This window comes from Mastomys coucha, unplaced genomic scaffold, assembly GCF_008632895.1.
Source record: "Mastomys coucha isolate ucsf_1 unplaced genomic scaffold, UCSF_Mcou_1 pScaffold6, whole genome shotgun sequence".
Classification (NCBI taxonomy): Eukaryota; Metazoa; Chordata; class Mammalia; order Rodentia; family Muridae; genus Mastomys; species Mastomys coucha.
In genome coordinates, this window is record NW_022196912.1 from 47,239,712 (window position 1) to 47,260,276 (window position 20,565).

Consider the following 20,565-nt stretch of genomic DNA (forward strand, 5'->3'; position numbering starts at 1 on the left):
CACACAAGTCACTATGAAGAGGAAAGCACTGCATGAGGATGGTTCAGGTTTCATGCTAGACCCTGTGGAGACAGACAAGGTTCCCAGTCTCACTGGAACCAGAAATGCTCTGCTCACCTTGCAAAGAATCACTTATATCCCAGCTAACAGAATGAAAGTGAAAATCTAGCCCTGTCTCTCACAGCAGCTCACTGACAGCATAAGGCCATTCTGACACAGTGGGATGTCACAGTGTCCCTCACACAGCTTTATCGCATTTGTGGGGTACAAACAAATCACCTAACTGCTTTCCTGTTGAGAAGGAACTTGATACTTTGGTTTTATTCTACTTTTAATGCATGATTTAAAAAACTAGATGAGCCAGCTTTGTTTTTAATCTAGAGTTAGAAATTTTGTAAATGCATAGAAATCAAAAGTGGTGAGTTTTCAAATGTAGCTTTTAAAAAAAAAAAGAAAGAAAGAAAGAAAGAAAGAAAGAAAGAAAGAAAGAAAGAAAAGTTTTATTTTACTTATTTATTTTATTTTAGTGGCTTGTCTACATGTATGTATGTGTGCCATGTGTGTGCCTGCTGCCCACAAAGGACAGAAGAGAGTATCAGATCCCCTACAACTGGAGTTACAGATGGTTTTGAGCCACCATGTGGGCATTGGGAACTGAACCTGGGTCTTCTGTGTATTTAACCACTAAGCCACCTCTCCAGCCCCTAGATTTTCTTTCTAGTAGGTGTGGGTTTAGTGCTTTTTTTTTTCCTCTAGTGCATTTGAGGTGGACATTTCTAATAACTTGGGCTGCTCCTTTTACCAGGTACATTAGCAGAGCATCCTCTGCCCTGACGGAGCTGAGAAGAATAATGTAACAGTTTCTAAATTCCTTTTATTCCCAACACCGATCTGTCATGCAAAATCTGCTTATCCTAATCTTAGAAAACATCAGAAGTAACACAATATGATTGTTACAAGGATAATTATTTTTCATAGGTGTCATTTCATAGGTCATCCAAGTGGACAATGTCCCCTGTAGACTCATGAATTTGAACATTTAGTCCTCGATTGATAGCTCTCTTTGGAGGGATTATGGAGCATGTAAGTGGTGGAGCCTTGCTATGGGAAGTATATCACTGGCCTTGTCCCACTTCCTGTCTTCTCCTCCTGTGTGTGGATAAAATGAGCTTGCTCAGCCAGCTTCCTGCTCCTGCTTCTATACACTGTGGACTTTAACCCTCTGGAAGCATAAACTAAATTCAACTCTTGCTTGTGGCATTTTCAGTACAGCAACAGGAAAGACAACAGTGCCCCAAATTCTTTGTGAAAGGGTCGGAAGGGATGGGGTTCTCATGTAGGCCTAACCGTAGGCCCAGGTGAGGAGGCCAGCAGGTTTACATCTTCTGGTTATTTGTAAGTAGAATTGACAAAATAAGGCATGTAGGAAATTTTAGTGTTTTCCATTTTGTCGGAGAAAATGAACCTACATTTGTTTATGATTAGTTTGAGGGAGGGGTATACTTGCCTGTGAGGGTAAGTAAGGGTCAGAAGTTAATATCAGGATGCTTGCCTTTGTCACTTCCCACCTCGTTATTTTAGATAGAGACTCTCACTAGATGTGGAGCCATCTTGTCTATACTGGCTGGCCAGAGAGCTGTGGGGATTCATCCATCTCCACGCCCCAACAGTGGGCCACAGGCACATACAAGCAGGCCTGTTTTCCTGGCATTTTGCTTATTTTTGTTTTATTTCTGTGGGTGTGGAGGATCAGGTCCTTAACCTTGCACAGCACGTCTTGGGCACTAATGGGAACCTCCCTAGGAACTACCTTTGTCCTGGAGTCTTCTGAGCATTAAGCGGTTTTTATCCCCACTTCACTGGGGAGAAGCGGTCTCTTGGACATTCAACAGATGGCCAAAAGCCAGAGGTTAGGCTAGGGTTCAGACTAGAGCTAGGTGAGAGGTTTACCGTCTCTAGCAGGGAGTCCTGGCACTCCCTGGATTTGACCTGGTTCTGCAGATAGAGGATGGCATCGTGAACTGTCAGAAAGAATCTGTCCTTCCTAATGTTGTCATCAAAGAACCCGCATTGCTCCATCTTTTCTAGCACATCATCTGCAAAGGAAAAAGGAAAAAGTTGGTAGGAAAAAAAAAAGATCTTATAGTATCAGTTTTTATAGTGCACTCTCTTCATGGTTTTCTCATGTCTGAACTGTGAGCCTGCTCTAACATGGCTGTCTTTATTTGCCAGCAGCTTGCAGATGGTTATCCCACAGTTGCTTGTAGTCTGACTTGGCGACCTTTTTTGTCCAGCCAGTGTTTTCATCCCCCAGCTGCTGTGAGACTGGCTGCTGGTTCTCTCAGAGAATTTTCTCTGGCCAGTCTGACTTGAAGAGGCCTGGGAGGCTGCCCACACACATACCTGACCAGCATCCACTGACTGACAGATGAGGGTAAGAAGTGGGGCCTTGCAGCACCACCACTCCTGGGCAAAACCAGTTGTGTAATCAAACTGCTGCCATCAGGTCTCCTCAAGCTCGTTCCTCTTCTCTCTCTCCCACGACCACTTCCTTGTGCATGATTCCCTATCTCAGGCTGTTTCAGAGAACTCAGCCTATGGCTGGCACTGACCCCCACCTACAGGAAAGCCGCAGAGACTCATACTCTTGGCATTCCTACTGTTCCAAGAGATCTTAGCCGTCTCACCTCTGCTCCCCCCAAAACGATGTTCCCTATTCACTTAACACCATTGTCAAGAAACAAGTTGCTATACTTTGCCAGCTCCGTAGCACGAATTGGAAGAAATCTCTTTCAAAGCTCAAAATGCCCCAAGATATTGTAATTGGTCCAGCATTGTTTGTGGTGATGAAAAGTTTTGGAAATAGCACATGATTGTTTAACACTGTGGTTAAAAGTAATGTAGTGACACATTTTCTTAGACATTCTGTACTACAATATAAAATAATTTTCTTCTAATTTTATTTGTTTTTGTTTTTGTTTTTTTTAAGAAGGCCTTCAGACAACATATATTCACGTTCCAAGGGAGGAGATGTGAAGCAAGCTTGATAGATAATCACACAGGCATTTACCTTGAAGCAAAGCAAAGTACACATTCACATCAATTCTCTGAAATTCTTTGACAATCTAAAAATGGAAAGAAATCAGTCATATTTAAACATTTGTTTGGGAGAACTGTCAACATTTCTGTGGTTAATCAAGACTTTCAGAAGAGTTTGTTACTGGAAAACTTTAGATATTTTCAGCCCACCACAAGACTGCATGTAAGTCTGAAAAGGCAGTATCTCAAGATGCGGCACACGAGGTGAGGTAGCTCACACAGGTAATGCTGGCACTCAAAAGACTGAGGTGAGGGGAGTTTTAGTTCAATGCTCCTGATCATACAGCAACACCCTGTTTTAAAAAGGCAGGAAGAATACCACCCAGTGTTGGGAAGCACAGCAGCTCATAACATAGAGGTGCTCAGGAAATATCTGTAGAAGGAAACAATGAAGTACTTGGACTCCCAAACAGGTCTTGCTCACTACAACAAAAAGTATAAGATTGTATTAAAAAAGTAAAAACTGACTAACCATTACGGTCTTTGTTTTAAATGGACCAATGCCAATTATCTTGATTGTACTTTTGTTCTTTAGTTCTTTATACCCTGTTACTGTTGGGAGAATTAGGAAGGGGATATGTAGAATTTCTTGAATATCCCTTAAAACTAAATGTGAATTATCAATGACCATTAAAAGTCTGATTTTTAAATATCCATGCACTAGGCCTGTGAGCAATTGTAATTGTCACTATAACATACGCAGCTATTCAAGTGCAGGACATACTCTGGCATTAGGGCTTTACAAAGTCATCAAACCAATGGGCCAGTACAATCTATGATGGGTCTGAGTCACTACACAGAGCGAGATAAACCCCAGAGAGCCAGCATGTGTTCTCAAATGAGATAACAAGACCTGCTGAGAGAACAGAACCTCACAGCAGATCCTCAGTCTTTTGCCAAGTTTAATTACTTACCTACCTAGCACCCAGACCCAGGCATCTGTTTCTGTTCCCGCAGTGGTAGCCCTCAGCTAGGCTAAAACTAGACAGGAGTCTGTTTACTGTCATTATATCTATGGTTGGTATCTTACCCTGCTGAGCTCTCGTCTGAACCTCCTGATGCCTACCTAAAGTTTCATCAAACTTTGCCAGTTGGGATAGCACCTATTTAACGTACTCTGAAGCACCTATTGCAGTGGTTTATATGACCGTTTAATGTTTGCCTTCCTCTCTAGTGGAGAAACTATGGCTGCCTCATCACATGAGTCTTCTAGGTGGAGCGACTGGCACACATTGAAGCATCCAAGGAAGGAACTTGAAACTCTGCAGTTGCTGTGAGTGCTTCTGTCCTGCATGTTGCTCAGCTCTTGCTCTGACTTCCTAGGTCTAACCTGAGGCCTGCTGCAGAACAATGTCTGCTCTTTTAGTCCTGTCCTGTTGCTGTTTCCATGTCAAGTAAAATAGAATACTCAACACAGGCATTACCGCTTTCCTTATTTTCACAGTCCATTTACTTTCTCAGAAAAATAGAACAGACTAAGTGTTAACATTTTCTAAGAGGTGTCAGATACTCTTCTTTACTCCTTATATGTATTGCTTATTTGATCTTCATGATACCTGGGTAGTAAATACCATTATCATGCCTATATTAGAAAAGAAGAAGCCAAGTAAAGGAAAATTTAAAAACTTGTTCTTGGTCCTGGAGGTAGAATTCACCTCACAGAGCCTTACTCCAGAGCTTATACTCAATTACCGAGGAGGAGGAAGAGGAGGAGGAGGAGGAGGAGGAGGAGGAGTAGGAGGAGGAGGGAAGAAAATTCACTTAGACAAATTACAGAGCCCTTTCACAAGGCTGTGTGACCCATTCCATCACTTCACTGCTGCCAAAGCCCCAAGCCAAACAACTGGAACCTCACCATTCGCAGTGACCTCACTCCTACCACATCCAAGAAGGACACAGCTCCACAGTCCAGCACCAGGCTGTGGATTGGCACCTTCGGGACATTCACTTTCACCGGGAGTTCAGAATTCCAGTCCACTTGAATCTCAATTTCTTTGGTTGGGATATCAAGTTCTTCTGGCTCTTCAACATCTTCATCAGGCTCAAAAGCATTATTTGATGAGCCAACATCACTTATAATCCCATTCTAACAAAGAAAACATCTCAAACTTAGTTGTCAATAATAATAGCAAATGCCTTTCAGCAGTTTACTCCCAAATGTTTTAGAGTCTTGCACAGACTATCCTTTGGAAAACAAATACAACAAGGGGATGCAATCCTGAGGGATGGATCTTGCTACCATCTACACTTTGATGCTAAGAAGAAAATGGAAGAACAGAAGGGCCAAAAAAAAAAAAGGATTTCTGGATGATTGTGTAACTTTCCCAGAGATACAGAAAAGTTACAGCAAAAGCTGCAAACATCCACACAATTACTATTACAGTTTCCTATTACTTTCTATTACTTTCAGTTATTATTGGCACTGAATTTGTACCTTGTTCTCTTCATTAAAAGTGTTTAAAATGAGCACAGACACTGGTTTTTAATGGGGAGGGGCCAAACTCTGTTTGCAGGGATCTCTGCGGGTTTCATTTATCCCTACCCGTTCCTGTCGCCTATAGAACAGATCAGCTGTTCTCTGATACACAGCTGTCATGGCCCATGTGCATCTGGATACCAAAGGAGGGTCAGTTGTAGACCGTCTAACTGCTCTCATCCGAGAAAGGGCCTGCGAGAGGGAAGAAGGAGCTCACCTCACCTTTGTTGCCCTGAGTTGTCCTTTTTTGATGAGTTTCTGTATTCTTCTCAGTGCTTTCAGCCTCTTATTATATACTCTAATGGCATCAAATCCAACCTTTGGAAATAAATGTCAGTTACATAAAATGTCTGCTGCTTAATGTTCCATGGCATTTACTACCAGAGTGGCTGTTTCTTTTTTACTTGTAATTATGTGTCTGTACATGCACTGTGTACATGTGAGTACAGCTAAGGACATAAGGAGGAGGTATAGGATCCACTGGAGCTGACGTTACAGGTGGCTGTGAGGGCCCCTACAAAGGGGAATTGAATTCAGGTCCTTCAAAGAGCAGCACACTTTCCTAAAGGCTGAGCCATCTCTCCAACCCCCCAGAATGGAGACTTCTTAAAAGATAACTTTTTAAAAGAACTCCTGCCTGAAAAGAAATTGTGAGGTCTAAGGAAGTAGATTCCTCTTTACTGCCAGGTACCCCACCCCGCTAGAGATGAGAAGGAAAGACTAGAAGATCAGAGGCTCCAAGCCAGTAAAAAAGATGGGGACAACAACAAAAAGTTTTAGCTTTAAATCTGTATTTCCTTGATGTCAGAGAGCCACTTGGTTATGGGAGGTGAGGGGGAGTCTACTCCAGAAGCAGAAGCAGGAAACTAGTACTCGGGCACATTCCAAGCTCCAAGCGTGGCAGCCCCTTTTCTCTCCTCTCCTCTCCCCTTCTCTCAGCTCCCAGATAACAGACCTCCCAAACACCCAGCACTCCGCCTTCCTCACACTGTTTGTTGGTGACTTTTATGTCAACCTGACACAAGCTGGAGTCACTGGGAAGAGCACTCTCAACTGAGAAAATGGCTCAGAAGACTGGCCTGTAGACAAATCTGTCAGGAGTTTTCTTGATTAACGATTCATGTGGGAGGGCCCAGCCCCCAGTGGGCAGTGCCACCCTTGGAGCACTCAGGAGCTCCTGAGTTGTATAAGAAAACTGGCTGAGCAAGCCATGAGGAGCAAGCCAGTAAACAGCACTCCTCAATGGATTCCACTTCATTTCCTGCCCTGACTTCCCTTCAGTGATGAATACAACTGAGAGTTGTATGATGAAGTAAACCCTTTCCTTTTGGCCATGGTGTTTTATCCCAGCAAAGGAAACCTAAGAGATTCCCAGTAGTTGCGACTAAAAGCTTCCTTTATTAATTTCTAAGTTATTTTATTTACATGTGCAAGGATGTGTACCTGAGTGCAGGTGCCCATGGGGGCCAGAAGGGGGTACTGGATCCCTTGAAGCTGTATTGATAGGTATTTGTGAGCCACTTGATGTGGGTGCAGGATCCAAACTCTTCCTCTAATGGATCAGGAAATATTCTTAACAGCTAAGCTGTCTTTCAGCCCCTCCCCTATTTTTTTTTTAACATTTAAAACTATTTCTTAATAAAATTAGGTAATAAAACTAATACACGTTAGCAAAAACACACATTATATGAATGAAACTATTTTTCCAAATAAAACTTTTCAGAGCATGGCACTGCTTTCAATATACTCACAGAAAGCCGCTGGATTCTCTCATTTGCCCCTGCTAGAGCAACCTGTTCACACAGCCCTCTGGAACTCCGCACTCCCCAGCCTTCTGCCCTCTGCTTTCTAACTTGCATGCCTCAGACTCCTCCCTTGCCCTCCCCTCTCCTCTTCCTTCCCTCCCCTCCTTCTCTTCTCTCCTATCCTCTCCCTTCCCTTCCCCTCTCCCCTCCTCCGCTCTGCCCTCCTCCCTCCCTGTTCTCCCCTTCTCTCTCCTTTCTCACTTTGTAGGTTATGCACAAATGTTAGGATATAGTTGTTTGTTCGGTTTGTATTTTGTGAGACTAGATCTAAGTCTGTAGCCCTGGCTGGCCTAACCCTCAACAGCAGTCTTCCCGCCTGAGCTTCTCAAATGCTCAAATTACCATACTGTGCCACAACAGAGTTTCATGCCTTCCATAAAGAGAGCCAAGCATAAGGGCCTTACTCCTAACGGATACCTGATAAATGAGTGAAATCTGAAAATAAGTTTAAAAAGTCTAATTTGTAGAATAAAATACTTACTGTTGACTTGACACATTTTTTAAAACCATCGACATTGCCATAAAAAATGGGACTGGAAAATCTCAGGATCTTCACCCCTTCAGGCTCTTCAAGCTGGTGGTTTTTTGTTTTTTGTTTTTTTGTTTTTAAAGGGGTGGGGAGGGAGGGAGGGAGAGAGGGAAGAGAGAGAGAGGATAGAAGGGAGAGGGAGGAGAGGGAGGAGAGGGAGAGGGAAACCAAAGTTAAACAAATCCACATCTCAAATCCTCACTGTTACTAAGAGGAGCTGGGCAGAGCCCCTCTGAGCTATGGGGCGTTACCCAGCAGGAAGATGCACAGAATCAGAGCCCATAGAATCAGATTCAGAACAGAAGCAGAGTGCGGTACTACAGTAGCTAAGAGGCTGCTGCTACCCAGATGAAGAAAGGGGCTCTAAAGAAAACATGACTGGTCTCCAGCCTCCGCTACTGATGGTTTTGATTTTGCTAAAATTCTTTATGCAGGAGGATGGACAAAAGGCATCTGTGGGGTTCAGAAACTGCCCTGTGGTGTTTTTGTTTGTACTCTCCTGGGGTGGCTGCTCCAAGAGTGAATCTCACAAGGCCATGGAGTCATCTAGTCCTAAACAGTCACAGCCAGAGTCATCTAGTCCTAAGCCATCGCAGTCATGTTAGTTAGTCTAGCCCTTTCATATGAGAACATCTGGGCGGGAAAGGCAAGTCCCTCCCACACTGAGCTCAGAATCTGGGTTCTGTGTTAAGCTGCAGAACTGAGCAGTGGTACTGTTCCATGCAGTTGCCTATCTCTTGTACAGTCTGGCTTCTAAAAAGCAACAGGACTCTTGTATGTGTTTCTATAGACACACCGTCCCGTTACCATGGCATATTTTACAGAGCCTCTTGATCTCCAGGCACTGGAGACTTTTTTCTCTTGATGATACTTGGCTCAACATTACAGAAAGATTATGGAAATAAGCTAAGTATTAGCTAATAGAATTCCAGGTTGAATATAAAATTCCCAGCACCCACATGGCGGCCCACAGCTGTAACTCCTGTTCTAGGGATCTAGCATCCTCACACAGACATACATGCAGTCAAAACATCAGCACACATGAAAAATAAGTAAATATGTTTATCATCCTTAAAAAACCATTAGAGACTGGGTGATTTTATAAAGACTATGTATTACAGACAAATATAATTTTTATTAAATATCTGCAAGTAATCTGATTGTCTATTATATTTAATACCTCATTATGAGTTTTCACACCAAACTAACATTCAGCTAGCATGGGTAAATATCCTGTAATTGATTTATGAAGAATCCAAAGTTCTTAAGACACTCACAGTCTGCTGATGGATTTTTCCTAACAGAAGTCCTCTTGGCTCGTACCTAACATGCTAAAATAAATCTGAGGCTTCTTGAATTCCGGCCTAGCGTCTCACAAAGGCACTTACATTTTTATAATGTGTGATGCTTTTGTAGATGTCTGTGCTGGGGACACTTCCAAGGCCATTCCATGAAGGGCTGTAAGAAGAAAAATGAACACTGGGATTTTATCTTTTATTTTATTTTATTTTTTACAACACTTAAAAAGTTAAAAAGAAATCACTGCTATGAGAGAGAATATCGTTCTGGTGTTTTGGACTCTGTCTTTATTGCGGATGACATTTTCCTGTATCTAACCCTGAAATGAACAGCTGGTGTTTGCGTGGAACTGAAGAAAGAACTAACTGTGAGTCTCTTCTGATGGCTGGGAGACATAATGAGCACTTTGAAGTTCATAACAATTTATAGCAGAGGCGTCAAGCTTTCTCACATGGCAAACCTGGAAGCCCAGCTGTAACTCTGAGTGGCCAGCACTCTTAGCCCTACTTTTTATTAGTTCATAAAATAATGTCCAGAGGAGTTAGAGGAGCCACTGAGTGAAGGGCGCATAGCCTGTCTTTGACACATGGGGCTTTGGTTCCTTCTACTTCCTTGTGATTTATGGCAACCTGCTGACGGTGTCTGCAAGTGATCAGATTAGTCTCTGCTTCTAAAAGCAGCAGCCTGCGGGAAGCAAGCCCTGCCTGCTGACCAGACCACCGATTTCCTGTTCCTGAGGCAATCAGATGAATTCCATGTGTCTCCAACTGTGACTAGTGGCATCGGCTGGATGCAGCCCCTGGAGAAGGGCTGACTGCTTGGGGTCCTTCAAGCATTGTGCTCTCTGGATCAATGTTATAATTACTGGAAATTAAATACTATAAACGGTACTGCTTTTTGTTGGCTAGGAGCCTGGTTACCAAACCGGCAACTAAATTGTACCACCAAGCTTTCCCTTGGCTCATAACAACTGAGCTCATTTTTAAGTTAAACCATAAGTTAGTCTTTCTCAAAGAGAAAGGAAAAAAAAAAACCACCTTCCTTCACAAAACAATCTCACAAAAGAAGGAGCGGCTGAGCACACAGACAGTTTCTTCACTGTTTCCATGTAGCAAGCTGGGCCCTCTGGAAGCGAATGAACCCTTTCAGGACCCTGTGCTGCTAGGGTGCTGAGGGAGCCAACAAACATGCTAAGGGAGGGAGGGCGGGCAGAGAGCCAGTGGGTGGGTGGAAGAGGTGAGCCCATGCTAAGCTGAGGACATCTACATTGGTGTTCCCCAGGTGTCTGCTTCCATCACTGCCCAGGCAGAGAAGAGGGCAGACGTCTGAAAAGGCAAGGAGAAAAACTAAAAGGGGCAGAGGTTGTGCTCCGCAAGCCCAGGAGGACACACAACTAAAACCAAAGTCAAAACAAAACCTGTCACCAACCAGATAATCCGCCTTCAGCCTGCCTTGCCTGCCTTCATAGGCTGTTTCCACCATGACTCATAGCTCTGCTGCATCCACTGCTCAGTGGATATGAACTAATCTTGTTTACTTCACATAATTGGGTATTATGTGCCTTGTCTGTCGGATTTGAATGAATCCTGACTGTAATAACCATTGTAAAGGTCGCAGTCGTATAATGAGTTACTAGCTCTAAAGAGTAAAATGAGTGGGAATATATTGAGGAGCCGACTTGTTCTGTGCCTGGTGCCAGTTCTATGACTGGTGTCCAGGGCCTCTCGTGCTCATCTGAATTAACCAGGATTGAAACAAAACAAGTTCAGACTTTGGCTGATCCATGTGTCTATTCTTCATGTTAAGACAACCAACCAATGGAGAGCAGCATGGGGCCTTCGAGAGTAGGCATAAATAGGGAGTGAGCTGCATCGGGATTTAAGACTTAGTTCTGCCAATTAGTAACTGACAGCATTAAGAAAGATCTCGAAGCTTTCTGAGCTTAAACTTTCTCACCTGCAGAGTGAGACTAATCAGACCTAGTCAACAGTGTAAGGTGGAGTATAATTCATACATTCAGTCAGTATATAATATTATAAAAAGAAGTTATGTCTGTATTTAATGAAAACAGGCTAGGAAACATCAGGTTGTGCCTCCTATCAGATGCCTGAGTTTGTATTTTGGGTTTTTTTTGGGGGGTGGTGGCTTGTTTTGTTTTGTTATTTAGTACTTACAACTGAACTCTGAGGACCACAGTCAGTAGTCCAAATAACAGGCCAGCTAGCAAACCAAGGTCCAGCCCCAGAATGATGGACATTATACATGTAAACACCCAGATAACCTAGAGGGGGAAAGAAATGAAAAGATCTATATTAGTTCATCAGATAACAATCAAGTGATTGAAAATGAGTCTTCGCATAGATCCAGGACCTTCACATAGGAGACATCAAGGCTTGGCCTGCTCCACACTACTCTAAGACTGCTCTGGAGTCACCAACATTCAGGCTAGACTTAGGGAACGGATGTTGTGAGTGACAGGCATGCATCAAGGAACTGAGCCTTATTTAAAGGAAGCTGTGTGGTAGATGACTTACAGCATCAGTCTTATTCTGCTTCCACAGACGAGGAACATCGCACACCTGCATGAACATCCCTTTCAGGTTGGCAATGACGACGGCTGCCAAGACCGACTGTGCAGAAAGAGGGAAGGCTCTGTTATTCAAGGCAATGGTCTTCACGTGTTGATTTCCAGTCTCCTGCTGTTTCTCTTGTAAAAGTTTGGTGAAGAAAAACTGGTGTACAGAAAAGCAGGGTTTTACCTTCTGCAAGGGTTCCAGAAGCTTCCCCAGGGCGACGATGGCGACCATCACAATCACAGCTGAGATGATGCCAGCGACCTAAAAGACACTTTCTGTGAGGTGGGCACACCCTGCTCGCCACGAGAGTGCATATACACGCACTGAGTCCTTCCTCATCTCCCCCTCTCTGCTCAGTACTTAGAGAAATGAGCATTGTTTGCTAAACCCATGCAAAATGGAAAAAAAAATTACAGAGCAATATATACCCAGTATTGCTGAGAAATTAAAGAGGATAGGAGAGCTAAAGCTGTTAAAGTCAAGCTAGTTTGTTTTGAATTTCATCTGAGTGGCTAGTGCCTTTTGGTGTCGATTTAGGAGGTCAACCTTCCTGTTTGCCATGCCATGAGACATAGGCCCTTCTGATTTCTCCAATAACAGAGATGGCCGTCACATTTTTGGGAATGAATCCTTAAAACATATATTAGACTCTGCATTGTGCAAACAGCAGCCATAACAGTTACTCTAATAAGAGATGTACCGATACCTCATAATTGCCATGACCAAACACCTCAGAGAAAATAACCCATCTTATCACAAATTCACAGTATCACACTGGCACACTAAGACCACTGCTCCTATCTCCTCCAACAACTATAGGCACAGGCTCCAACCAAACCCTGGCTGAAGCGGTAGAGCAATCATGGGGTAAAGGAAGCTCAGAAACTTTACCTTCGCTGGCAAAAAAAAAAGTTCCGCTAAGATCCATAAGGAGTAAGGAGAGAGGCTGAGGGGGTAGGGGCTATTCCTGGTCTGATCAGTTGGTTTGGCCAATGAGTTCTCTGCTGAGACAGCATAGAGCATGGCTGATCTGAAGACTAGAAACTCTGCAGCAAAGGAGAAAAGACAGGGAAGCAGAAGTAGACTGGTCAGAGAAAGGGACAGGCAAGATGGATTGAGCAAAAGCAAAGCCCAGCCCCATGTGTGGCGTCTAGTAAAAAGAAGCAGGCACAGCGAACATCAGAGGAAACATTCATTCTGTCTAGCATACTGGCTGTTTATGGTTAGGTGTGGGTTGGTCTGGGCCAAATTATGAATATTATAAATATAAAGAATTTCACACGACATTGTCTACATCCTCTTCCTATCTATGATCTTCTGGCTTCATGACCCAGGTTCCCAGCACCATGGTGAATAGTTGCCTCTTCTGTCTTCAAAAGGTAATATTCTCCTCCCTTCTTCCCCTCCCCCTCCCCCTCCCTTCTTCCCCTCCCCCTCCCTTCTTCCCCTACCCCTCCTCCCTTCATGTCTTCTATCTCCTCCTGTTACTTGATCGGTATTTATTGAGCCACTTGCGTTTTTGCTAAGGTTGAGGAACTTTATGAGTTGGTAAGAGGTACATTTGGAGACAGGGCCTGCTGTCTACCCAACCCAGGGCAGGAGACTGGCCATTCACTCACCAAGGTTATGTAGAAGTCTGTAATTATAGAGACAAAACTGATTTTGATTACAGTATCAAAACCTTGAAGGGATGACTTACTTGAATTTACTGTATTAAGCTGGTTTGTGGGAAAGCATAGATGTTACTATCTTTGAGAAGACTCAGTTCCTGGCAAATGAATTATTGTTAAGTGAGAAGGTAGTTAGAGCTATGAAGTAATTTGTATTAAGAATCACTTTTTTTTCTGAGCCAGCAGAAGTCAGGGTAGCGGCAAGAAAAAGAACAGGGAGGAAGGTTTGGCTCTTCTACAGTCCCAGTATAGAAAATAGTTAAAGTCCACCAACTCTGTTTGTTCTTCAACGATTGTATGTCTGGTACTCCTCAGGGGCCAGGCCCAGTATGTGTGTCATGGATGCTATGAGGTTATTCCTCCCTCAAGGTGTAAATAATCAGCATTTAGTAGTCAGTGCATGCTAGGACTCTACACTGTCTTGTTTAGACCTCTCATCACCCACCCCCCCCCCCCAGGTAGATACAGTGGTATTCCCATTCATACTGAAGTGGAGGCTCTAGCATAAAATAGGAGAAACCATACAAGAAGACTCGATAGTTTGATTGGTCACAGGTCCCTGGATTTCAGTCCAAGGTCTTAGACTTTTAACCCTAGAACTTAATATGCTTTCCAGTAATTAAATATCAAGCCATTCCTGCCTTGTTTCCTTCTTCAACGCTGAACTCCTGGCTTCCTTCCCTGCTAAATATAATGCAGGCCAGTGTGTGGCAGAGGATATTAACTTACCAGAACACCATGATCCCCAGCCCTTTGCCAAGGAGGTCACTTTACATGACATTATTATGGGGAAGCCAGCCCAGGCCTTGTTTGGGCCTGAAGGTAACAGCAGGAGAATGGTCCGCAGTAGCTGGGGATTCAACTGCACCCACTCAGGACCACACATCCTGGGAAGCTTGTCAGTGCCCACCACTAACACAAGAGCAGGATCTCCAGATGCTGGCAGCTTCAGCACGCAACAGGCATAGCCTGGGACTGAACTCTGACCACACCTCCTCTTGGCAACAGACCTCTGCTTTTCTTCTTGTTGTGTACTGGGTTCCTTTACCTGTTTCCCCTAAACTAGAAATAATCACAAACAGGTTTCTTTCTTTTTTTTTTTAAGAAAAACTCTAAGAATTAAAATTAAATTTTGCTTCAGTATAGCCAAAAATTGGTAGAGGCTAATTAATAGGAGAGAAACACCTATGTGGTGTGATGTGGTGACGTCATCTATACTATGGTAATACCGTCTGTTGTGTAAATGTCACTCATACTGTGGGGACATCCAATGTGCTCCACGCACATTTAGAGTTCTCCCTGGGTAAGCCACTGCTATCATCATTGAGTTCTCAGTATTTGCTTCCATTCTTATGTCTCTGCCTTAACAAAATCCTTGAAGATTGTGTGTTTTATAGCAGCTTGGGTTTTTCTTTTACAGTCTCAGGCCTTTTTGGTCCTAAATAATGTTCTTTCCTATGTCGCTAAGCTAAAGCCTTTTGAGGCTTGGCAGAAACCCAGTTCACGACCAAGGCTAGGTTTTGGTCTGTGTGGAGCTGAGTATGGTTTGAAACAAACTTTGAGAACATTTCCTAAGCTATTTGACCAGCCTTAGGAGGAATTAGCCAGAGATTATGGTTACCTTGTGAAAGCAACAACCAAAAGCCATATTTAAGAGGCAAAATTAAATCCATACTGAAAACATCAAGAACAGAAATAATACTCAGGAAGAAACCCCAAAATATTACAACAAAAACATTCTTGTCCAACAAATTGTTGTTCGGTGAATCTAAAATCATCTGGAGAAGTTCCTGACTTTTGAAAAGGAAATATGAACAGAAAGTATAGTAACTTGGGTTGGAGAGATCGCTCAGTGGTTAAGAGCACTGGCTGCTCTTCCAGAGAACTTAGGTTCGATTCCCAGCACCCACATGGTGGCTCACAACAATCTGTAACTCCAGTCTCAGGGGATCCCATGATCTCTTCTGGCCTACATATATATAAATTGCAAGGCTTCAAAAAACTTCATTTTCCCACTGTTGTACTGAAAATTGGACTCAGGGCTCACACATTCAGAGCAAGCATTCTGAACTGTATCTTCAGCCTTTGTCTACCCCCCCCCCCCATTTTAAGATTTGTTTATTTTATGTATATGAATCACTGTTACTGTCTTCGGACACATCAGAAGAGGACATTGGATCCCATTGTAGATGGTTGTGAGCCACCATGTAGTTGCTGGGCATTGAATTCAGGACCTCTGGAAGAGCAGTCAGTGCTCTTAACCTCTGAGTCATCTCTCCAGGCCTCGAGTTTTCTTTTGTAGTTCTGAGTAAAGTTCTGTGTGTAGCTATCAGCCAGGTAAACACTGACAAATAAGAATTTGGCAATCGTGGTTCCAGGAGCCCATAAATAATGCTATTAAAGAAGTTTTTGATAAGGGTCGGGCAAGTCAAAGAGATGAGATGCAAGTTGGATCAGATAAGGAAATACAAGTCCCTCTCTGAAGGCTGAGAACTGTTGTGTCCATTTCTGCAGAAGCCTCTCTGAGCCACTAACCCCCTCCTGTTTCCTGCAATCAGTGTGATCCCCCGCCTCTACATACCTGTGTCTTTCCCCCGGTGCTCTCCTGGACAGCCGTTCGAGACAGAGCCGTGGTAGCCACAAAACAGGAGAAAAATCCAGAGAAGATGTTGCTTATCCCAAAGGCAATGAATTCCTAAGAAAGAGACTGGGTGACAGGGATGCTACAGAGAGAACGATTGCTAGACCCTCATCAAGTGTCCAGCAGGATGGCTCAGTAGGCACCGGGGCTTGCCATGCAAACCTGTTGACATGAGTTCAAGTCTCAGAGTCCATGCAAAGGTGAAAGGGGAGATCTGACCCCACAAAGTTGTCCTTTGACTGCCACACATGTTCTGTGGCACACATGCCCACATACATCATGAACATACACACAATAACCACTTAAAATGGCAATAAATCACCAAGAGTTACTTGGCCATATGAAAAGCTCTTTTTCTAACTTAATAGTTAACTTTCATGTTGCTTTTGACCTAATTAAATTAGCTTTTTTTTTTTTTTTTTTTTTTTTTTTTTTTTAAATCGGTGCTTGTGCTGGCTAGCTTCATGTGAACTTGACACAAGCTAGAGTCAATGGAGAAAATAACCCCACCATATTTGGTCTATTGCCAATCCTGTTAGGCATTGTTTTCTTTTCTTTCTTTCTTTTTTTAAATTGTTGTTTTGTTGTTACTGCTTTGTTTGTTTGTTTGTTTGGTTGGTTGGTTGGTCGGTTTTTCTAGACAGAGTTTCTCTGTGTAGCCCTAGTTGTCCTAGAACTCACTCTGTAGACTCACTCAGAGAGGCATCTGTCTTTACCTCCGGAGTGCTGCAAGGAATGGCCTGCACTACTACTGTCTACCTTGTAGGGCTTCTTTTATTTTTATTTTTATTTTTATTTTTATTTTTAAATTAATGATTAGTTGGAGGGCTCAGCTCACTGTAACAGTGACATCTCCGGGCTGGTGGTCCTGAGAGCTAAAAGAAAGCAGACTGAGCAAGTCACAGGGAGCAAGCCAGTAAGCAGCACTTCCCCATGGCCTCTGCATCAGTTCCTGCTTCCAGGTTCCTGCCTTGAGTTCCTTCCCTGACTTCCCTGCATGACAGGCTACACGCTGTAAGCTGAAATAAACCCTGTCCTCCCCAGATTGCGTTTGTCCATGTTTCTAGCACGGCAACAGAAACCCTAACCAAGGCAGTGTTGATTTAGCTTATTTCTTAAGAAGTAAGGTGACCTCATATGCATATTTCAAAATAGTCTTTAGCTAGGACAAGAGAGAAATCAAGTCAATAAAAGCTAGTGAAAGAAACCCAACACTTCCCTTAGGTGAACCCCAAATCTCCCCCACTTGTGTTTTCTGTACTTGTTCTCTGCCTTATAAATTCAGTTCAGTGAATAGGTGACCATACCTGGTTCCCATCGATGATATAGTCATGCTTGGTGGCATAGACTTTTCCTACAGACACTGCAATAGCATAAGCCACCACAGCAATGGAAAAGGATGCAGCCAGCATGTCAGAAAACAGGTCCACAGATGGCAGGACAGGAGGCAAGAACCTGGAAAGTGAAAAACTGTTGTGAAGATGTGAAGATGAGCAACCTTCCCCAACCTTGCCACTCTATTCACTCAGACACAAAGGATATAGCCCAAGGGTAGGAGACGCATAAATCCGAACATCTGCTTTTCTACTTTGTAACCAGGAGTTAATGGGTAGCTTACTGGCTGCTTTCAGCACTCCTGCTTGAGAGGGTTTTGTTTTTGTTTTTGTACCTCTAACGAAAATATATCTGTCACTATCAATTCTTTAATACAACTCCATCCATGTTACTTCACATGTAACATTTTTTTCTCACAAAATTTCACCTTCAAGGTCTTTGACAACACAAAGAGACGCTAGGCATGTTATAAATTTTAGTCTGTGTGAAAAGATGTCAATTCTGTTGAAGAGACAAAAAAATATGATACTGAAAGAACTCAGCAAAAAAAAAAATTCTAAAGATCCATGATATTTAAAAACATCTTAAATTTAAGAAGGCAAAACCCTCACTCCACATTAAACGTATGTTATTGAAAATCACCCTGCACAGTCACTAAAATAACGCAACGATTGAGCTCCCAGACTAGCAAAGCCAGAGCTTCTCTATAAACTATTACAAAGTAAAGTTATGATTATGAAATGTGTCCCCAAATATAAAAGTTTGGAGGAAGAGTGTTAGTTACCTATAGAATGTCCATTTTGTGCAATCCCAAAGGTCTCCAGCCATTAAAATGAATCTCCCACCTATGTCACTTATATCAATGTGGGAATGGGAGTCTTAGAGACTAACTGTAGAGAGGTTGTGAGCTGGTGAGCATCCCCGGGTTCTAGTGAACTTGTCTCTTTCATTTTTGACGTGAAAACTGCAGTCCATAGAGTAAAGTGAATGGCTTGACACTTAGTGGGACCATGCTAGAGATGGGAATATTGCGTAGAAAGAGCTGCAAGAAAGAGGTTGTGAATCCTCTCCTCACGGGGTTCATTTTCAGATTTCTCCCCCGCTCTCCCTCCTATCCTATATGTAGGCTCTGGAATGGACCCCAGCTGTAGACAGCATGTTAGGAACCTCAACCCACGCTTGAGTGACTCAGTATCACCTGCTAGTGTAGAGCTGAACTTAGAGCTTACTTAATAGGAGGCTTCCAAGACCCAGTCAAGTCTATTTCAGATAACCAGGGCTCTATCAAAGCTTAACCCTGAAAAGGTTTTAGTTTTGATAATTGCACGATGCTCCTGCCTCCATTGACAGTAGTGTTCTCTGAATATTACCCAATCCTCGATTATTGGAGTTAAAAATTGTGAAGTATGAAATCAAAGGACTTAAGTCATTCAGAGACTTGATGATTTGTGGCATGTTGGTTAAACTCTCTTTCATTGGCTGTCACAGGAGGCCTGTGCCGTCTTCTCATGAAATTCAATGAGATGTAACTGTGTAACTAGTTAGTTCCTTGATACTAGTGATGCTCAACCTAGGCTGAAAGAACCTAAATCCAACACCTTCAGGTCACTACTTGTAATTTCTCACTGGACTTCAATGATATCAACCATTTGCCCAAAGTCAATTAGTAGAAGCCATGTCTGGACATCTTCTAATAACCAAATTAAGAATATCATTTATTACCTGATATAACATTTTCTAAACTACATGATCATCCCATGGGCCTGTTAGCCCTAGCCAACCCAGTCTGACCCAATTAAGGGAAAGAGGCACATGAACACACATCCTAAAGACATGAGGATGAGGAACAGTAGTCTGCATTGGGCCAAATAACATAAAGGGGGACTCTTGGGGTCAGTCAATCATAAGCAGTAGTTTCTCCTCCTTTCAATTAATGGATAGCCCCAAATTGTCCCAGCCTTTCCATACTTGTAACAGAAATTGAGTAGTTTCTGTTATGTGACAAACATGTTCATTGGATATTTAACTTCAAGTTGGATGGGAATATTTGGCAAATGTTCCTCAATCCAGCTATAGAATGGTGGCAGTCCACAGGAAACAGCCGTCCCCATCCTACCATGCCATCTTTCCCAGGCCACATTTCCAAGTTCACTGCAAAGGACATCAACTGAAAACAGTGGCAATAAATATGGTGACAAAGAGCACTTCTGAATCTGACTAGTAAAGAGAAACCAGTCACTGAGGGTTGAGACAAAATAGCTTAGTATAGGGAGTAGTATAGGGAGTGAAGGGGGTGAAATTCAGAGCACAAAAGTATGCACATGCGTGCACGCATGCACACCATGGAGACATAGGGTAGAAGAGAAGTACTTGTTGAAAAGAATGAGAAACTGAGGAATGAAGATCAGCTGCATCAGGAGAGAGGCAGGCTACAACTGGTGGGAGAGAGAAGGTTTGAGTGAACCCCTCTGGAACACTAAGACACTAACTAGACAATGAAAGGTTGTGGCTTTTTTGGGTTTTTTGTTTTTGTTTTTCTGTTTTTGTTTTTATTTTTTGTTTTTTGTTTTGTTTTGTTTTGTTTTGAGACAGGGTTTCTCTGTGTAGCCCTGGCTATCCTGGAACTCACTCTGTAGACCAGGCTGGCCTCGAACTCAGAAATCCGCCTGCCTCTGCCTCCCAAGTGCTGGGATTAAAGGCGTGCACCCCCACCCCCCCAGCAAGGTTGTGTTTTTTAACCAAGAAAGGGGGCAGAGCTGTGGGAGCACTGAGCAGTTTCCATTACGAGTACAGAAAGGCTAGGACAGTTTGGGGCCCTCCATTAGCTGAGAGGAGGAGGGGCTACCGCTTATACTGACTGACCCCGAGACTACTGACAAACGTTGTGGTTAATATTACAGATGTGGTAGACATGTAGGCTTCCTCTGGACTGCGGTGTGAGTCACCTCATCTACTCTGCATTTTTATGAGCACTCTTAGAGGCATTTCACAAGCCAGTTAAGGTCTCAGCTGTGTAATTACCATTGTCTTACAGAAGAACTTTCCCAGGGCCATACAAGTTGACAGTGACAGAGATGGATAAAAGACCTCGGCCTTTTTCTCTCCTAATTCAGAAAATGTCTATATATATATATA

The 20,565-nt window shown here is 43.1% G+C and overlaps 1 protein-coding gene and 1 long non-coding RNA gene across 3 annotated transcripts in view; one reads left to right on the top strand and one right to left on the bottom strand.

Moving 5' to 3' along the window:
- Window positions 1–20,565, top strand: part of LOC116079769 — an 83,508-nt gene that overhangs the window by 25,778 nt on the left and 37,165 nt on the right. Inside the window, exon 2 of one of the 2 annotated variants that reach the window (XR_004114148.1) lies at window positions 4,274–4,372. This is a non-coding gene — a long non-coding RNA (uncharacterized LOC116079769). Of the gene's footprint in view, window positions 1–4,273; window positions 5,380–20,565 lie in introns of those variants that run through there. The other variant, XR_004114147.1, reaches the window with a different exon arrangement.
- Window positions 1–20,565, bottom strand: part of Slc26a4 (solute carrier family 26 member 4) — a 39,207-nt gene that overhangs the window by 3,208 nt on the left and 15,434 nt on the right. Inside the window, exons 8-18 of the mRNA XM_031355790.1 lie at window positions 17,403–17,550; window positions 16,036–16,149; window positions 11,968–12,045; window positions 11,743–11,838; window positions 11,383–11,489; window positions 9,298–9,367; window positions 7,862–7,954; window positions 5,798–5,893; window positions 4,955–5,185; window positions 3,071–3,125; window positions 1,951–2,096 (exon numbers count right to left, since the gene is read on the bottom strand). Coding sequence (XP_031211650.1) covers window positions 1,951–2,096; window positions 3,071–3,125; window positions 4,955–5,185; window positions 5,798–5,893; window positions 7,862–7,954; window positions 9,298–9,367; window positions 11,383–11,489; window positions 11,743–11,838; window positions 11,968–12,045; window positions 16,036–16,149; window positions 17,403–17,550 — 1,234 coding nt within the window. The remainder of the gene's footprint in view (window positions 1–1,950; window positions 2,097–3,070; window positions 3,126–4,954; window positions 5,186–5,797; window positions 5,894–7,861; window positions 7,955–9,297; window positions 9,368–11,382; window positions 11,490–11,742; window positions 11,839–11,967; window positions 12,046–16,035; window positions 16,150–17,402; window positions 17,551–20,565) is intronic.